Below are 18,346 nucleotides of genomic sequence, written 5' to 3'. Positions count from 1 at the left end.
GCCTTGATGATGGGATCTGCTGTTTCATCTGTTTTTTCCCCCCCCCCCCACCCAATGTCCTCCCTGTAGGTGGATCAGCAGAGCTACACAGTGCTGCGCTCCAACATTAACCACGTGAAGGTTTCAAACTTGCTGCCCGGAACGGTATACGTTTTCCGTGTGCAGGCGTTGACGCCAGAGGGGGCCGGCTTTTACAGCGAGACGTACGAGTTCCTGACTCTTCCAGATAAAGGTAATGCCATCCCCATTTCTTTCAAAATGAAAATGCAAGGAACACCAAAGCAGGTCTGTCTCCGTGCGAGAGAAGAGAAGTTCCAGAGGCAGAGCCTTTGTCAGAAACAAAATCATTAACTCTTTCGGATGAACATAAGAACATAAGAAATAGGCGCAGGAGTAGGCCATACGGCCCCTTAATACGCCATTTAATACGATCATGGCAGATCCGATCATGGACTCGGGTCCACTTCCCTGCCCGCTCCCCATAACCCCTTATTCCCTTACTGGACGTCTCAAAGCACTTTACAGCGAATTAATGGTGGTGGAATCTGCATTGTATTCCCAGATCCAATTTCCGGCACTGGTATATTTTTTTCTCCTTTTGTGATTCCTTTGCTTTTAAAACTGCTCAGCTCCTTGCAGTCCTGTCCAAGAGGTCGGGTTAGCAGCTTAAAGGTTCCCCGTGCCCCCCCCATTTTGATCTGTGAGCTTATTGAATCCACTGTGCAGTTAGTGCTTTGTGTGACGGTCACTGTGGTTAGCTGCCTGGATGCAGAGAGAGAGTGCTGCTTTACAACAGAGCTTGGGCTGGCTCTCATTGCACATGACAAACAGCCACTTAATGGATCCGTAGGTTAATTTCCTAGGAGTTTCACCAGAAAGTTTCACAGTTGTGTCACCTGTGGCTCAGTGGGCAGCACCCTCGCCATCTGAGTCAGAAGGTTGTGGGTTCAAGTGCCACTCCAGGGACTTGAGCACATAAATCTAGATTGACACACCGGTGGAGTGCTGCACTGTCGGAGGTGCCAGCTTTTGGATGTGATGTTAAACCGAAGCCCCATCTGCTCTCAGGTGGATTAAAAAAATTCCATGGCACTACTTTGAAGAAGAGCAGGGGAGTTGTTCTGGCCAATATTTTTCCCTCAGTCAACATAACAAAAATATTATCACGTTGTTGTTTGTGGGAGCTTGCTGTGCGCAAATTGGCGGCCGCGTTTCCCACATTACAACAATGACGACACTCCCAACGTACTTAATTGACTGTAAAGCGCTTTGAGATGTCTGAAAGGCGCGATATAAATGCAAGTTTGTCTGCCTGCCTTTCTTCCTTCCTTTCATAAATAAAATAGTTGGAGGAAATCAAAGGGAAAATTTTGCACGGTGCGAGTCTGAAATAAGATGGAAACGTACAGCAGGGTAACGCGTCGGGTGGAATCCAGGATGAGAAAATAATTCTCTTCCCTTTCTTTCAGCAGATTCTAATTGGACAACGCTTATAGTGGTGGGAGGGGTTGTAGGAGCCCTGATCCTGCTGGTGGCTGTGTTTCTCTACATTAGGCGGAGGTGAGTTTTTAAACTTGCTTGCGGCAATCGATTTAACCCCTTCAGTGCCCTTTGTAGGATTTTCTTTCACTGAGTTTCCATGCAAGCTATAATTGATACTAGTGTGCTGTGCTCCATATAGGGGCTGAGCCCAGATGCACCATGGTGTGTTAGACCTTTCAATAATGTTGCATTTAGCCCCGGGTTCCTGGTATATTGTAAGTCAGTGAGTATCTGGTGTAGGGCAGAACAAACCCATTGGACAATATCTTCCCAAGTCATGTTATTAGCCCAGAAGGGACATTCCCCCCACCCCCCACCCCCGCCATCCAAAACCAGAGGAGAGGTGATGCATATCTTTTTAAAAAATTGTAGCATGCAAGCGCACAACTGGTCAGATGTCACACATGGAAGAAATCAGTCACTTCCATTCACTTCATGCAGCAACTGAAAACGAGATCTTTAGTTTCTGGTTTTTGATGATCAAAATTCCCGACCACCCTTCTTCAAAATTAGACTGGTCTGATGTGGTCATTTTACTTTTCCTGAATGATCTATTTTTTAAAAAACCCTTTTTTTTTTCCAGGAGACGCAATTCCCGTGCTCGTCAGGGACCCGAGGATATTTATTTTACCAAACTCCCTGGTAAGTCTCAGTAAGATAAAAGATCCTGCCTTCAGAGGCTAAACCGAGCCAGAATGGAGGCAGTGCGAGATGAGGTTCTTTAAAATTATTTATAAGCTGCGTAACGTCTTCTGATTTTACCACTTAGAACAGTTTTGAAAATACAGATTTTTAATTTTTAATTACCCCAATTTCATGTATTCGACCGTCTCTTCTGCTTGTGCTTGCTGCAAATCTTGTGTTTTACTGAAAAAGCTGGTTCTTCAAGATTGTGCCAGTCACAGCTCCCACAGGCTCCCTCATCCTGCTGGGCCACTGAGCTCTGTTTAGGCACCTATAGGCCCCACCCTGCTGGGCCTCTTGGCTCTGGGTAACTGTGGGCCTCATCCTGCTAGGCCTGGTGGTTTTATTTGGGTATCTGTAGACCTCGTCACTGTCGTAGGCCTTATGGCAATCAATAACATGTTTGCAACTGTTAATGTTAGTACCTTGCCCGCTGTGTGTAGCAGATTACACCTATAAAATAAATATATTTTTTGTGCCTACAGACCAGCTGAAGCCTCTGAAGACCTATGTTGATCCACACACATATGAGGACCCAAACCAGGCTGTCCTAAAATTTGCCGATGAGATCCATCCATCTGCGATCACCAAGCAGAAAGTAATTGGAGCTGGTACGTAACTCTTTACCACGACAATTACTTCTAGTATCCAACTGTAGAGCTGTAAGCTGCGCAACTCATTGACAGTAAAACATAGGCATGCTCCAAAGCCCCCTCAGTGTTGGGTAGTATTAGGCGGAGCTTGTATTGCCAGTGCTGGTATTGAATCAGGCCTGTGCTGTTGCCAGTACCGGTATCGACCAGTACTCACTGTGGTGTTTGTATCTTGCCGGTTCTGGCTGATGGTGCCTCGACAAATCACTGCCTGAAACGAATTCTCTGCTTTGTCCCCGAACAGGTGAATTTGGTGAGGTCTACAAAGGAATTTTAAAGAAAGGGAGGAAGGAGATTGGTGTAGCTATTAAAACACTGAAAGCCGGCTATACTGAAAGCCAAAGAATCGATTTTCTGAGTGAAGCGAGCATCATGGGACAGTTCAGTCATCACAATGTCATTCACCTGGAGGGGGTGGTCACCAAATGTGAGTAACTGTTAGATACTTTACTGAGAGGTAATTTATCAGTCTGTAAACGCCTCTGTGGTGTGGCCCGGGGAGAGAATGAGTGAATCTGTCTGTTGGAGATGCTCCTGTCTTACACCCTGTCCTCTGTTTCCTTACAGACAAACCCCTGATGATTGTTACAGAGTATATGGAAAATGGAGCACTAGATGCCTACCTCCGGGTAAGTATCTACGCTTTAGATCTCTGGTTGAAGTCTACTCGAATGAGTATCTGAAACAGATTTAATCAGTGTTAAGCGGTGGAATGGAAATTTTCTGGAGCATCTTGTGCATTTGACCCTTTATCCTGATTTGTATTTAAGATGACACTTCCTAATCACTTCCCAGTAAGAGGATATAATGTAAAAGATGAATCGCCCCATGCAGCCAGCACAGATTTCCTCAATTGTCCGTCTTTATATTTTCGTACTGAGATGAGGAGAAATTTCTTCACTCAGAGGGTGGTGAATCTTTGGAATTCTTTACCCCAGAGGACTGTGGAGGCTCAATCGTTGAGTATATTCAAGACTGAGGTCGATAAATTTTGGGGAATTAAGGGATATGGGGGTAGTGCAGGAAGGTGGTGTTGAGGTAGAAGATCAGTTATGATCTTATTAAATGGCCGAGCAGGCTCGAGGGGCCGAATGGCCTTCTCCTGCTCCTATTTCTTATGTTCTTACATTCCAACCCCATGGTCACCACACTGAATGTACACACCTTGTCATCATTTTCTTGGATTTGTTTTCCACAATATCCAAAATGCGTTCAAAGAATCTTCTTCCTAACAGTGAAAGGTCACAAGTACTGGTCCACGGACCCTTTAACCATCGCAGTTTGAACTCCAGGAGTGGAGCCATTGCTGTAGGTACCCTGCGGGTATTGTGATGCGAGCAGCTTATTAAAACCACTCTGCCGGAGACTGAACATTGGCAAATAAAGGGGCTGCCTTTCAGTGCCATCTATAATTTTGCTCTGTGATGCCTCCACATCTTTCTAAAATCATTTTAGGTTCTGAGGATGATGACTGTGTTCGATTAGCCCACTCCTGTAATGGCTTGGTGGTGTTCAGTTGTTGAAATGTTGAGTGAGTGGCTTCATGGATCTGGTAGTGCTCGTTACAGAGATTAATGGGGATTCATTTCTTCTTCCGTTGCAGAGTAACGACGGTGACTTCTCTTCTCTCCAACTGGTCGGAATGCTGCGCGGAATTTCGTCTGGCATGAAGTACCTTTCCGACATGAACTACGTGCACCGGGATCTCGCAGCCCGCAACATCCTGGTGAATAGTCAGCTGGTGTGTAAAGTGTCAGACTTTGGCCTCTCCCGAGTGTTGGAAGATGACACCGAGGGCACATACACCACTAGTGTGAGTATATCTTTTGTAGAAAGAATGGATTTCTTTGGCGGTGGGGAGGGGAGGAGAATCCGCTTTGCGAATTTTCATCTTGCCAAGCGGGATCACGGAATTCCCTTGGTGCTTAATAAAACTCTGGAGTGAGTGGTGCCACCTAACCAGATGTGAAATATAAATGATCTCTTGCAACTTGCTGAATAGACCCCAAATCAGTGAGTTTCAGTGGGAGCCGTTGCATTAGAGTTGGATACAATTACTGTCTGAATGCTGCCCCCGAACTGGATTTTGGTAAAACCTGAATTGAGTACTAAAATTTCTTCTCTACAAAGAATAATATTTGATTGATTGTGGGGAATTAACAATCTTACAAACTCATTCCCAAAATAGGGAAATATGAGGCAGGGAATGGGTGGCGTTGCCTCACTGTGTCACGACACTAACCTATATCCTCACCATCACTGTTGCCCCACTGGTGTGAGTCATCCCTGCAAAACTCCAGCCTGTCAATTCCAAATTACATTCCTGTATATCTGCTATTCTATATAACATACCCATCATTTCAAACCTTTTCTTCACTGCCATTTGATTGTCAATGCCTTTTCTACCCCCTTATCATAAACCTGCTCTTGTATTTTCGCAAATGCAGAATGGGTACAATGAATGGGTAAGGATTTTTAGAAAGGGGAGGCAGTGATTTGGCCCAATGTTTTTCACCCACTCATCATCACCTGCAAGTTCCCCTCCGATTTGGAGATATATCGCCGTTCCTTCATTGGCGCTGGGACAAAATCCTGGAATTCCCTCGCTAACAGCACTGTGGGAGTACCCTCGCCAAAGGACTGCAGCGGTTCAAGAAAGCGGCTCACCACCACCTTCTCAAGGGCAAATAGGGATGGGCAATCAATGCCGGCCTTGCCAGCGACACCCACAACCCAGGACTAATAATAAAAAAATCTATATATCACTGGCATCTAGCTCGAACCCATTTATATGGCTTGCTTCAGTGTCCTTCCCTGGTGACATACTCCACCATTCTAAGCTCCTTGAATATGGTGACTGCCATTTCCTCTGGGGCATCTTTGCATTTTGACAGAAATCTGTGTTCCGATGCAGTGACGGATTGCACACCGGCAAATGTTTGGGAGTTGTCCCCTTGCGGCACATTGTGCCCAGGGAACAGCCAGGATCTGGCTGCAGGTTGACCAATGCGGAAAGTTTGAAAGTAACCTGTGCCGTGGGAGATGTCCCTGAAGCGGCACCGTCTGTGTGGGCAGGGGTGCTACAGCTATTTTAAGTTGAAACAATAATCACGTGCCCCCTGATTAAAGGGGGGGCATTAAACCGACACATTAAACTTAAATCAAATTAAAATTTGGTTGCCGAGGGTGATGATGCACTCCAGTCCCTCCGGCGCCCACCTCTCGCGAAGGCCGTGAACGCACCAGTGGACACCGCTGGCTCGGATGTACCCACGGAAGAGAGGCAGGCAGTCGGGCTGCAGGTGTCCTACAAGAAGCTGAAGCTATCAATATTAAGACGGGGCTGAGCTGGGAGCTCTGAATTCCTGGGACTGTTTATTTTTAATGCTTTTTGGAGAAACTGTGCAATCCTCAGTTGCTGATGGTGCATTTCTTTCAGGGAGGGAAGATTCCCATCCGATGGACCGCTCCGGAGGCAATTGCTTATCGGAAGTTTACCTCCGCAAGTGACGTTTGGAGCTTTGGCATTGTAGTGTGGGAAGTCCTATCCTATGGAGAGAGACCTTACTGGGATATGTCCAATCATGAGGTAAGAGGCAGAGCTCTGCAAACAATACAAACTCTTGTGCCTGGATTTAACCAAATAGAAGGGGCAGGAACCGAATGCACATGGCAACCAGAGGGGGGCAGGAAAACAATTAAAAGGGGATGCTGAGGAGCATAAAAATGAAGACGAGGCAATGTGGGGCAACCGATTGCACAGAGAAACCGAAGAGGCAACACCGGAATAACCAAAGCCATGGGTGTAGATGCGGCAATGAGGGAGGGACAGTTGGAGCAGTGAGGGGCCGAAAGGCAGCTGGGGAGGACCGAGAGGCAAGTCGACAGTGCACAGGAATGAATGCCGCAATATTTGCAGAAGGATGCAGCCTTCTAGATCTTATCCAATTTCAAACAAACTTCTGAATCGATGAATTAACAAACTACCACAAGATGCAGATGTGGAACAGTAAACAATAGCAGCAAGGTTCCAGTCGAATGAACTTTGAGGGTTTCAGCGACACAGTCTTGTTGCTTGGCTGCTTTCATGTGAGGAGTTTGGTAATTCAAAGCTCGGAGGACTGAATTAACATTTTATGCTAATTGAGGCAAGAGGTGTTGGTGCTGGAGAATGGAACCTTTTCCATTTTGGGCACCCAGTGTCGGCACCAAGTTACTACACTGGTTAGATGCACTGTCCCAACGATGTACATCTTGACCTCAACCTTTGAAAGCACCCTACTGCACCAGTGCGGCATCTTCCATTCCCCACACAACCTAGCTCACTGAGTGTGATTGCCAATTTAGGGAGTGTTCTTTTGCTGTGGATCCGTGCTTACTCAGGGCTAGCCTACCCTTACTTCAGGTAGGAGCCTTATAACCAGCAGTTAGGCTGAGGGACATATTAAGAGTTCCTAACCTCCCTTGACATGCGATCTCTCGATCGTTGCCATGCTTGATTTCCCCTGGCATGACCAAGTGGCAAACAGTTGGTACGTGTCTGTCTCCCAGGTTGTTGAATGTTTGGATCCTTTTGCAGGTGATGAAGTCGATTAATGAAGGGTTCCGGCTGCCTGCTCCGATGGACTGCCCCTCGGCCATCTACCAGCTGATGATGCAGTGCTGGCAACAGGAGCGGACCAAACGACCCAAATTCTGTGACATTGTCAACATCCTCGACAAATTGATCCGCAGCCCAGAATCCTTGAAAAGCATTGCGGATTTTGATCCACGGTAGGTCCTGTGTGGAATGAAAGTGCCCCCCACATTCTGATCGGAAGAGCGGCAATCAACTGGTGACTTGCGCTGAGTGCTCAAATGCATTCCACTTCAATCCCAAATCTGGTTGGTTGGTTTTGGATGGGGCACTGCAGGTGGTCTCGTTGCCGCTGAGGTTGGGGGGTGGGGGGGGGATAAGCCTAAAAATCAACCGGGGGTTCCCAGTCCTGATCACCGTCCAGTGACCCCGGCTGGGAGGTGTACACGTGTGGATGTTGGATGTGGATAGGATTGGGCTTGGCTGTGATGTTCCCACTGTGGTCATCATCATCATCATCATCATCATAGGCAGTCCCTTGAAATCGAGGAAGACTTACTTCCACTCTAAATGTCAGTTCTCAGGTGACTGTACAGTCCAATACGGGAATTACAGTCTCTGTCACAGGTTGGAGGAAAAGGTAGGTGGGGAGTCTGGTTTGCTGCACGCTCCTTCCGCTGCCTGCGCTTGTTTTCTGCATGCTCTCGGTGACAAAACTCGAGGTGCTCAGCGCCCTCCCGGATGCTCTTCCTCCACTTCGGGCGGTCTTGGGCCAGGCATTCCCAGGTGTCAATGGGGATGTTACACTTTATCAAGGAGGCTTTGAGGGGTGTCCTTGAAACGTTTCATCTGCCCACCTGGGGCTGAACAGCCCGCTGACTCACACTGTTTTAGCCTTTCATGTAAAGAATGGGTGAGCTACTGGAGGGCATCCCAGCACAAATTAGCACCGTGAGAAATGAGGGTGAACAGGCTTTTTTGACCTGATAAACCGCCAGCAGTTGATTGATTGACGACTTGGTTCAATATCAGAAGGAAATTGTCCAAAATACCTCGAGGATTGGTCGGCTCCACGGCACCGCCCCCTGGAGTTTCCCGCTCCCTATCCGCTGTGTGCGTTGAGGGACATTGAAGGGCCTGCTATGATCACAAGTAAAGCAACTTGCTGAGCGGTTTAATCGAGGGATTTCCTGGAACATTTAATGAGATTTGTTTGTTGGCCACCAAGATCAGTCAGCTCATCCACTTCACACCCTCGGCCTATCCCCGCCACAGCCACCCTGTTTATTTTGTGCCTGTGCGATGTCTGGCTTATCCAACCTGTATGATGCTGGGCCATGTGTGAGAGAGAGAATGATGGCATTATCCCTCTGAGTTCCCCATCTGAATGATGGCAGTATGTGTTTGACGTGTTCTATCTGTGTGATGTCTGGGTTATCTGTATGTGCTGGATGGAAGGAGCAAAGTGTCCAGATCATTTTTATTTTTAAAAAAAATGTTCTATGTTTACAAGAAAGCAATATTCTCTAACCGTTGTACTAAGTAACCAAAAGGTTAACTCTCTACTGCTTCCAACTCCACTGCTGCCAAAAAACATGAACGTATCGGGACTGAGTAACCTCTCCGTATGAGTGAGGAACGGTCAAAGACTCGAGCAGTGTATTCATGAGTTGTTGGAACAAATACAGCCAGCCATGCTGGTGCCAAGCAATCTCTGTTGTTGGTCTGGCCCACACTGGTGCTGCACACATTGGGGTACCAATCTGGCCTTAACTGTTGGACTCGATTTGTTGCGCTGCATACGTAGTGGTGGTAATGAAATCTGTGCTGGCAGGGATCCAGCTCGGTACTTCATGGCTCTGTAGTCCCAGAAGCACACATTCCAGTGCTCCAGGTGCATGAACAATGGAGAAACCACACAAAGTCCTAGTTGAACAATGGCTAAGGGCAATTTGATCAGGTCCCGGCAATCAAGGCATGTCTGACTGGTTCAAGGCAGAAAATAATGAAGGATTTATGTTTGCCGAAGGTGAACATGTGAACTTGAGTAGATCTGTGTATTATATTCAGTCTCTGCGGTGAACTATCTGTCTTATTTTACGATAAATTAACCCCTCACTGCCCTAGGTTGCGCTTACTCCCAAACTTGGGACCATACTGAATCCGACTAACTTTGTGGAGATTAACAGGCCCCAAATAAGATTAAGGAACAGAATAAACTCTGTCACCCACAGGAGACTAGACTCGGTAAAACCAGTTGATGCTGCGTTAATTCAAACAGTCAAAAAGAAGTCAGGTCAATTTCTGGTTTGGAATGGGATTGGAGGTTTATAGGGACAGAGTTGATCAAACACTCCATGTGATGCAATAATTCCTGGGGCCTGTGAAGAATGATGTCTGTGGCCCAGGATTAAATGGTGAAGATATGAGAGTGGATTTTCACTCGCCCTGCCCATACAACCCTCCCCAGTAAATACCCAGCCCATTCACTCACCCTGTCTACACAGCCCTCCTCAGTAATTATTCACCTCATTCACTCCGAACTGTTGCTGTTGGGGAAGTGTTCAGAAGGAGGCTCGATGTAATCCAGTTTAAACACACACTGTTGTGTCCACATTTAAGATTAATAGGCAACCATTTTCAATCAAAGTAAGCATGTCACTCCAAATTTGAGCCTTGATTTGGTCTGCACTGGATTGAGCTGGAAATCTCTGTGAGCTACAAGGGCTCTCCATGAAATGGATTAGGGTCATCTCTGGTGAAGGGAGTCCACAGAACAGTTGTCCACACCATGGCACAAATTGGCAGGCCTTCCCAGGGAGACCACGAAGATAGCTGTGTAGACAATCCTGTAACCTCTTTAACACTCGAGGGAAGGGAATGATGTTCACCGCTTACCACAATCCTGCATCAGAAGTTTCCATTTTGGGATATAGCTGGAGTTAGCCCTGGTGTAACATGACTGCATCCTAAGATTGTAACTAAATTCACTAACTGCCCATGGTCTAACGCAGCTAATGTTTCTCTGCAGCGTGTCCATCCGCCTGCCCAGCACCAGTGGAGCTGATGGTATGATCTTTCGTACAGTCACCGAGTGGTTGGAGTCTATTAAGATGGGACAGTACTTAGAGAATTTTATGGCAGCAGGATACAGTACCATGGAGCACATTGTTCAGCTAAACACAGAGTGAGTACATTCAGGAATGGCTGCTCAGCCACTGCCCTGTGGGTCACGGCACGGCCTGGAAGGTGCGCTTCTCCTGGACCAAATGCTTCCTGCTCGTGTCAGTTTCCAGGCTGTTGATGTTTCGCTCCGGCTTTGTTGGGAGCTTCCATCAAGTTGTGATTGTTCCCAGTGACTTGGAGTCTGTGTTGAAAGAAAGACTCGGATTTATATAGCGCCTTTCACGACCACCGGACATCGCAAGGTGCTTTACAGCCAATGAATTATTTTTGGAGTGTAGTCACTGTTGTAATGTAGGAAACGCAGCAGCAACTTGCGCACAGCAAGCTCCCACAAACAGCAATATGATAATGACCAGATTATCTGGGTTTTTTTTTGTTACGTTGATTGAGGGATAAATAATGGCCAGGACACCGGGGATAACTCCCCTGCTCTTCGAAATAATGCCATGGGATCTTTTCATCCACTTGAGAGAGCAGACGGGGCCTTGGTTTAATATCTCATCCGAAAGACGGCACCCACTGCACTGGAGCGTCAGCCTAGATTTTTGTGCTCGAGTCCCTGGAGCGGGACTTGAACCCACACCCTTTTTACTTCGAGGCGAGAGTGCTATCCACTGAGCCACAGCTGACACCTAATATATAAACTGATACATAACTGAAGGTTGCCTCTGATGAGTTGATTTCTAAATCTTCACTTAACCCTGATCGTCATGTCCAAAGCTCTTGGAGATGGTACGACATTAAGTGGAGTACCAGTCACTCCAGTGCCTGTGGTATTCTTTCTAAGGGGTAGATTCCCCATCCCCCATATAATCTAAATCTGCTAAACTCTTAATCTCATTCTATTCATCAGTTTGCAGCTAGAGCCCTCCGCATGGAACGGATGTTTAATAAGAATCGTATCTCAAGTTGCTGGGAAAATGCCTGCTTTCCTGGGGATATGTCGGCACTTCAAGGAAGTACTATTAATAGTTTTCATTGCACCATTGAGGGCAATCTGACCTCTCACTGTCTGACATGGAGCTATCACTTGACTAAATAAACATATCCAGCCCAGCACACTGTGATCAACATTGCCTTGGCCTGGTTTGCTGGAACAGTGGAGCAGTAAAGAAAGAAAGACTTGGATTTATATAGCGCCTTTCACGACCACCGGACGTCTCAAAGCGCTTTACAGTCAATGAAGTACTTTTGAAGTGTAGTCACTCTTGTAATGTGGGAAACGCGGCAGCCAATGTGCGCTCAGCAAGCTCCCACAAACAGCAATGCGATAATGATCAGACAATCTGTTTTTGTGATGTTGATTGAGGGATAAATATTGGCCAGGACACCAGGGATAACTCCCCTGCTCATCTTCGAAATAGTGCCATGGGACCTTTTACGTCCACCTGAGAGCAGATGGGGCCTCAGTTTAACGTCCCATTCGAAAGAGGGCACCTCCGACAGTGCAGCACTCCCTCAGCACTGCACTGGAGTGTCAGCTTAGATTTTTTTTTGTGCTCAAGTCCCTACAGTGGGTCTTCTGACTCCGAGGCGAGAGTGGGCCACAGCTGACACTCTTGCTGTAAGCTGAGAGAAAGGGGCCATTTCATCCCAAGGGAGGCCAAACCTACCCATAGTCCTAAACCAGCGGAAATCTGCTCTTTAATTGCATTGTGTGCAAGCTTCACCTTCATTCGTATGAAACTAATTCAACCTGTAGCAATAGCAAGACTGAGACAGACACATAATGGGCTCCTGGGAGTGGTTGGGACAGACAGAATTAAAACGCCCCAAAATAATGTGTGTGCTCATAAGGTGGGAGAGAAAACAATTGAAGAAAAAATGGGAAACAAAATTAAAGCAGGCACTTTACAACTATTTTAAGTTGTGATCAGTAATCAAGTGCCCCCTGATTAAAGGATGAGGGACACTCCAAAAACTTTTCAAGTGCTCCCTTGTTTTTTTTTGGGTTTTTTTGAGGGTACTAAAACACACATTATATAAGTGCCCCTGGCTAAAAAGGGAGGGGGCACTAAAATCAGCATAATAAACAAATTAAACTTTAGACAAAAAACATCAAATTAAAATTTGGTTGCCAGGGGTGATGATGCACTCCAGTCCCTCCGGCACCCACCTCTCACAGAAGATCGCGAGCATACCATTGGACACCGCGTGCTCCATCTCCAGGGGACACCCTGGCTCAGATGTAACCGCGGAAGAGAGGCAGGCAGTCGGGCTGAACGACCCCCTCGACCGCCCGCTGCCTGGACTGGCTGATGGCCACCTTGGCCAGACCCAGGAGTGGTTCTACGAGGAGGCCTTCCGACCTGCCCGCTCCCCTCCGCACAGGGAGCAGGCACTTTACAAACTTGGTGTTGCCACTTATCATTAGTACACGGGACTCGCAATCACAACACTGGCGGCTGTCAAAGGAATGTACTGAAGGTGGAGGACTGTGGGTGGGGGTAAATGCATTTGAGCAAAGCAAATCATTGTTTTCCTCAGTGTTGGGTAAATAAATGGAGGTACCCCGAGAGACCTAACTATCAGGGTGTAGCAAAAGAAAACACACTGCGCAGCTTTAAAACAAACCCTGTAAACAATGGAAGAATTTCCTTTCATCGTAAAGAGTGCAGAACCAGAGCAGTGAAACAGGCTGGGATCACCTTGCTGAACAGGTTTTGCCCCAGGATCAGAATGCTCGCTTACTGAACAGGAAATGTCTGAGTGTAAATGTCGGGTTCATCTCTCCACAGGACAAGTGGAGGTTGTGCACCAAGTACCCCAATGTAGCACATGCCTTTACGCCCATTCCTCATCTGGGCAGATGGGAAATTGGCCCGTTCTTTCCCAAGCTATACAGAAGACGAGTCTAAGCAGAGGCTAAGCAGTCTCACAGAGTAAAGCTTGCCTGTGGGGATAATTTCCTGACTGTTGGCGTGTCAGTGCCACAGTTTGACATTCCTTCATCTGCCATTCGAACAGAGGCATTTGCCTGTTTGTTTAAACTGAGTTCACCACTTCTGTTGAAAGGCTCACCGTCCAGATGCGCTAAGCATTCCGATGCTGACATTGCAGACGAACGTCTCGGCTTGTGTGTAGTTGCTGCCTTGCCAGATGCAGGAGGACTATCCCTGGCCGCTATTTGCGTGGTCACAATTTTATTAGAAATGCCAAGCAGATAAAATCTTCGTGGTCTTTGTTTGCGAAGTCATTTGACATTGGGGGGAATCGTGACACAAAGTAAATCCCCGCACTGGCGAGAAGAACATTTTACATCTGCTGACCCTGTCCTTTTTTTTTGTTCTCCTCCAGGGATGTGAAAAAGATCGGAGTCCGGTTACCAGGGCACCAGAAGCGGATTGCTTACAGCATTCTGGGACTGCAGGAACAGGCTAGCAGCATGGGTGTATACACTGTGTGAACTCTTCCTGCACTGCACCCCCACCCCCCGGGGGTCAAACCCCCCCAAAATCTTTTCCAAATGACTTTCAATACTTGAATGGGCCAACGATTATATCCTCGAGAGTGCTGGAGGGATCTAGTGCTGAAGAGAAACTCGTTTCTTTTTTTCAAGCTGGAGGAGGAGAACAAAAAAAGGAACCAGCCGGACTTCAAGACTCCTCTCATCCAGTGTTTGGGATTGCCACTGGCAAGGGTCCAAGACGACTCTCTATTGGGGGGAGCCTTTCCAAAGCCCTTGAGCTGAAGTGGCTCCAATCGAATTACTGAGCTGATGCGCGTGTGTGTGTGTTTGTGTGTATGTGTGTGTGTGTGAAGAGGGAATGAACTGGTTCATTTGGATCCAAACAGCATTCAGTTCTAATTCTGGGCGGTGTGTAGTTTAATCCGTACATTGTAGATTGGTTTGTTGGCTTCATCCCTGTAGGAGCAACAGTGGAACCAAGTACCCCGTCAATGGGGCTGTCGCGGGGCGTGTCTCCTTATCCAATGCCACCTTCAGAGTTTCTTTTATATTAAAGTTGAGACTCTCTCAGGAAACATTGTTTTTTTGGAACTGTACATTTCCTATTTCTTCGGCTTTGAGGCACCAGATTGAGGTTGTCAGACTTGATGGAGTTCAACCAGACCACGTTTAGTAGATGGTGTGTAGAACACTAATTCAACGACTGTATAAATGTAATATCTGCGAACATTAAACGTGTTTATAATGCCATTTTAAGCTCTCGATGATGCAACAAGTGTGTGTGTGCAGCCACAACTGGCTGAGGCGCACACATCATTTCTCAGTTGGCTGACCCAGATCATCGGGCCCGAATGACTGATTTCTACCCAATCTCCCGTGATTTGGGCTGGAATATGCTTGGTGCTCATGAAAGATGATGGTCGTCCTTGTGTGTGACCAAACCGTTGGAACACATGACCACACAATGGGGCTAGTGTTTTAAGCTCCAGTGGGAACGCTATAGCCCATTATCCATATGTATAATGAGGGGCAGGTTTTGCTACCACGTCCAAATGATGGCAGTCACAAGCCACTCAGCCAGTTCAAAGACTACCTCTGCCCACTCCTGGAGGTGCAGTGACTGTTAATACAAGCAATGTACATGTCGCTAAATCCCAAAGGTAAACTCCACTGAAATTCAGTGCCTGATCTCCTGTAAACATTCCCATTTCAGAGGTCCCCTCTCCCAGTGTCTGTGTGTAACTGTAACGCACTTCCGTAATGATCCATAAACAAAATAGCAATAAAGACAATACAGCTTGTTGTCTGGGGAAGGGGGGATTTTGCACACAACATTGGGGGGGGTGAGTTTTTTTTCCAAATCCGGGTTATTTTTTAAATTAAAAACAAAACACAAAGTGAATTTGCACAGCCTGAATTTTATTTCCTCATTTATAGGAATCTGACCGGTGTATGTGTATATAAATCTTTTCAGAAATAGTTTTGAGATAGAAACTTTTGCTTTTTTTATTAAAAGAAGGAAAAATATGATGATTAATTTAAACTGTATTTATTCTGCGCTTTCCTACCTGACTCTTTATTTATTTAACTCTCAATTTAATTTTGTTGCCTCCGGCTGCAAGTGTGTGATTTTACTCTTTATTGTCTTTTAATTTGCTTGTATTTAGAAAATGATTTATTTATTCAGACCACAGTGAATGGAGCCTGTGGAGAGGCAGAGAGGCTCCCTGTCCAGGATGGGTTTTTTTATAATAAAAGCTGGTGTACTGGTATAGAGTTTCCTGTCTTTTCTTTCTGTCCGCTTTAATGTACATTTGGAACAGTGCAGGTTTCTGCTGTCGTTTGAGATTACACTGATGCAATGAAATGGTAAATGAATCCCAAAGCCTGCTGCAGATGCACACACATTCTGCCAAGTTTACATTGTGGAATCTTTGCAGCATCGAACTCTTGGGATGAATGTCAAGGATGTTGGGGCGGCTGGTACATCGCAAGCTTCCTTCCACCAGGCTGAAGCAGCCAGCTGATGAGGAAACTCTGAGGCTGGGTGTGTGAACATACACTCAAATATCCAGGGTTCAGTGCCAACGGTGACTTGAATTGAGGAGAGGCAAGGAGTCACTGATGAAACTATTGTATGTGTGTGTGCATGCTGTGATCTACCTGTGGAAGTAGCCCTGTCACTGGTTGCTAGGATTTGCCAATTAACAAGCCGATACCCTAGCTAGACAAACGGTGAGAAACTCCTCAGTGCTCTGTATTAATCATCATCATAGGCAGTCCCTTGAAATCGAGGAAGACTTGCTTCCACTCCTAAAGTGAGTTCTTAAGTGGCTGAACAGTCCCAACACGAGAGCCACAGAATCTGTCACAGGTGGGACAGATATTAGTCGGGGGGAGGGGGGGGATGGGACTGATTTGCCGCACGCTCCTTCCGCTGCCTGCGCCTGACCTCTTCACGCTCGCAGTGTTAAGATTTGAAGAGCTCAACGTCCTCCCGGATGCACTTTCTCCACCTCGGCCAGGGTCTCCTAGGTGTCAGTGGTGATGTCGCTTTTCACCAGGGAGGCTTTGAGGGTGTCCTTGTAATGTTTCTGCTGCCCACCTTTGGCTCGTTTGCCATGAAGGAGCTCCACATAGAGCAATTGCTTAGGGAGTCTCATGTCTAGCATGCGAACTAAGTGGCCTGCCCAGCGAAGTTGATCGAGTGTGGTTAATGCTTCAATGCTGGGGACGTTTGCCTGAGCGAGGACACTGATGTTGATGCATCTGTCCTCCTAGGGGATTTGCAGGATCTTGCAAAGACATCGTTGGTGATATATCTCCAGTGACTTGATGTGTCTTCTGTACATTGTCCATGCCTCTGATCCATACAGGAGGGCGGGTATTACTACAGCCCTGTAGAACATGAGCTTGGTGGTAGGTTTGAGGGCCTGGTCTTCAAACACTCTTTTCTTCAGGCGGTTGAATGGTGCACTGGAGGCGATGTTGAATCTCTGCATCAATGTCTGCCTTTGTTGACAAAAGGCTCCCAAGGTATGGGAAGTGGTCCACGTTGTCGAGGGCCGCACTGTGAAGCTTGATGACTGGGGGGCAGTGCTGTGCGGCGAGGACAGGCTGGTGGAGGACCTTTGTCTTACGGATGTTAAGCATGAGGCCCATGCTTTCATATGCCTCGATGCATACATCGACTATATCCTGGAGTTCAGCCTCAGAATGTGCACAGACGCAGGTGTCATCTGTGTACTGCAGTTCAACGACAGAGGTTTGGGTGATCTTGGACTTGGTCTGGAGGCGGCGTAGGTTAAACAGCTTCCCACTGGTTCTGTAGTTTAGTTCCACTCTGGTGGGGAGCTTGTTGATTGTGAGGTGGAGCATGGTGGCGAGGAAGATTGAGAAGAGGGTTGGAGCGATGACGCAGCCCTGTTTGACCCCGGTCCGGCCGTGGAATGAGTCTGTAATGGATCCGTTGGTAAGGATCACGGCCCGCATGTCGTCGTGGAGCAGGCGAAGGATGTTGACAAACTTTCGGGGGCATCCAAAACGGAGGAGGACGCTCCATAAGCCCTCACGGTTGACCGTGTCAAAGGCCGAAAAAGGCCATGTATAAGGGCTGGCGCTGCTCCCTGCATTTTTCCTGCAGTTGTTGTGCTGCAAAGCTCATGTCCGTTGTTCCCCACAAGAGATGAAATCCACACTGTGACTCCGGGAGGAGCTCCTCGGCCACAGGGAGAAGACGGTTGAGGAGGACTCCACCGACAACCTTCCCAGTGGCTGATAGCAGGAAGATTCCCCTGTAGTTGCCGCAGTCGGATTTGTTCCCCTTTTTAAAAATGGACACGATCACTGCATCTCTGAGATCCCCCGGCATGCTCTCCTCCCTCCAAATGAGAGAGATGAGGTCATGTATCTGTGCCAATAGCGCCTCTCCGCCATATTTTAGCGCCTCAGCAGGAATTCTATCCACATCCGTAGCCTTGTTATTCTTGAGCTGTTTTATGGCTTTTCCTACCTCATGCAACATTGGGGTTTCACTGAGGTGGTGGCGGGTCGCATGCTGCGGGATAGTGTCGAGAACACTCGAGTCAAAGGCAGAGTCTCGATTGAGGAGATCTTCAAAGTTCTCCTTCCAGTGGGCCCTTACAGCCTCGGTGTCCTTGATGAGTGTTTCCCTGTTCTTGGCCAGGAGTGAGGTGGGGCCTTGGGAGTTTGGACCGTAGGTGGCCTTGACTTCAATGAAGAATCCTCGTGTGTCGTAGCTGCTGACTAGTTGTTGTATCACCTGCATTTTCTCTT

The 18,346-nt window shown here is 47.2% G+C and overlaps 1 protein-coding gene across 3 annotated transcripts in view; it reads left to right on the top strand.

Moving 5' to 3' along the window:
• The window catches only part of epha2b (eph receptor A2 b), a 50,949-nt gene extending 35,127 nt beyond the window's left edge, over nucleotides 1-15,822 (top strand). For 2 of the 3 annotated variants that reach the window (XM_070860283.1, XM_070860285.1), the window contains exons 7-17: nucleotides 70-232; nucleotides 1,470-1,560; nucleotides 2,126-2,184; nucleotides 2,712-2,837; nucleotides 3,124-3,306; nucleotides 3,447-3,508; nucleotides 4,483-4,692; nucleotides 6,319-6,468; nucleotides 7,459-7,652; nucleotides 10,487-10,642; nucleotides 13,939-15,822. In XM_070860283.1, the coding sequence (XP_070716384.1) occupies nucleotides 70-232; nucleotides 1,470-1,560; nucleotides 2,126-2,184; nucleotides 2,712-2,837; nucleotides 3,124-3,306; nucleotides 3,447-3,508; nucleotides 4,483-4,692; nucleotides 6,319-6,468; nucleotides 7,459-7,652; nucleotides 10,487-10,642; nucleotides 13,939-14,047 (1,503 nt within the window). In that variant the 3' untranslated portion in view covers nucleotides 14,048-15,822. The remainder of the gene's footprint in view (nucleotides 1-69; nucleotides 233-1,469; nucleotides 1,561-2,125; nucleotides 2,185-2,711; nucleotides 2,838-3,123; nucleotides 3,307-3,446; nucleotides 3,509-4,482; nucleotides 4,693-6,318; nucleotides 6,469-7,458; nucleotides 7,653-10,486; nucleotides 10,643-13,938) is intronic. The other variant, XM_070860284.1, reaches the window with a different exon arrangement.
• The last annotated feature ends 2,524 nt before the right edge of the window (nucleotides 15,823-18,346 follow it).

This window comes from Pristiophorus japonicus, chromosome 18, assembly GCF_044704955.1.
Source record: "Pristiophorus japonicus isolate sPriJap1 chromosome 18, sPriJap1.hap1, whole genome shotgun sequence".
NCBI lineage: Eukaryota > Metazoa > Chordata > Chondrichthyes > Pristiophoridae > Pristiophorus > Pristiophorus japonicus.
The sequence above is the reverse complement of the archived record's forward strand: the minus strand, read 5'-3'. Positions and strand labels throughout refer to the sequence as shown.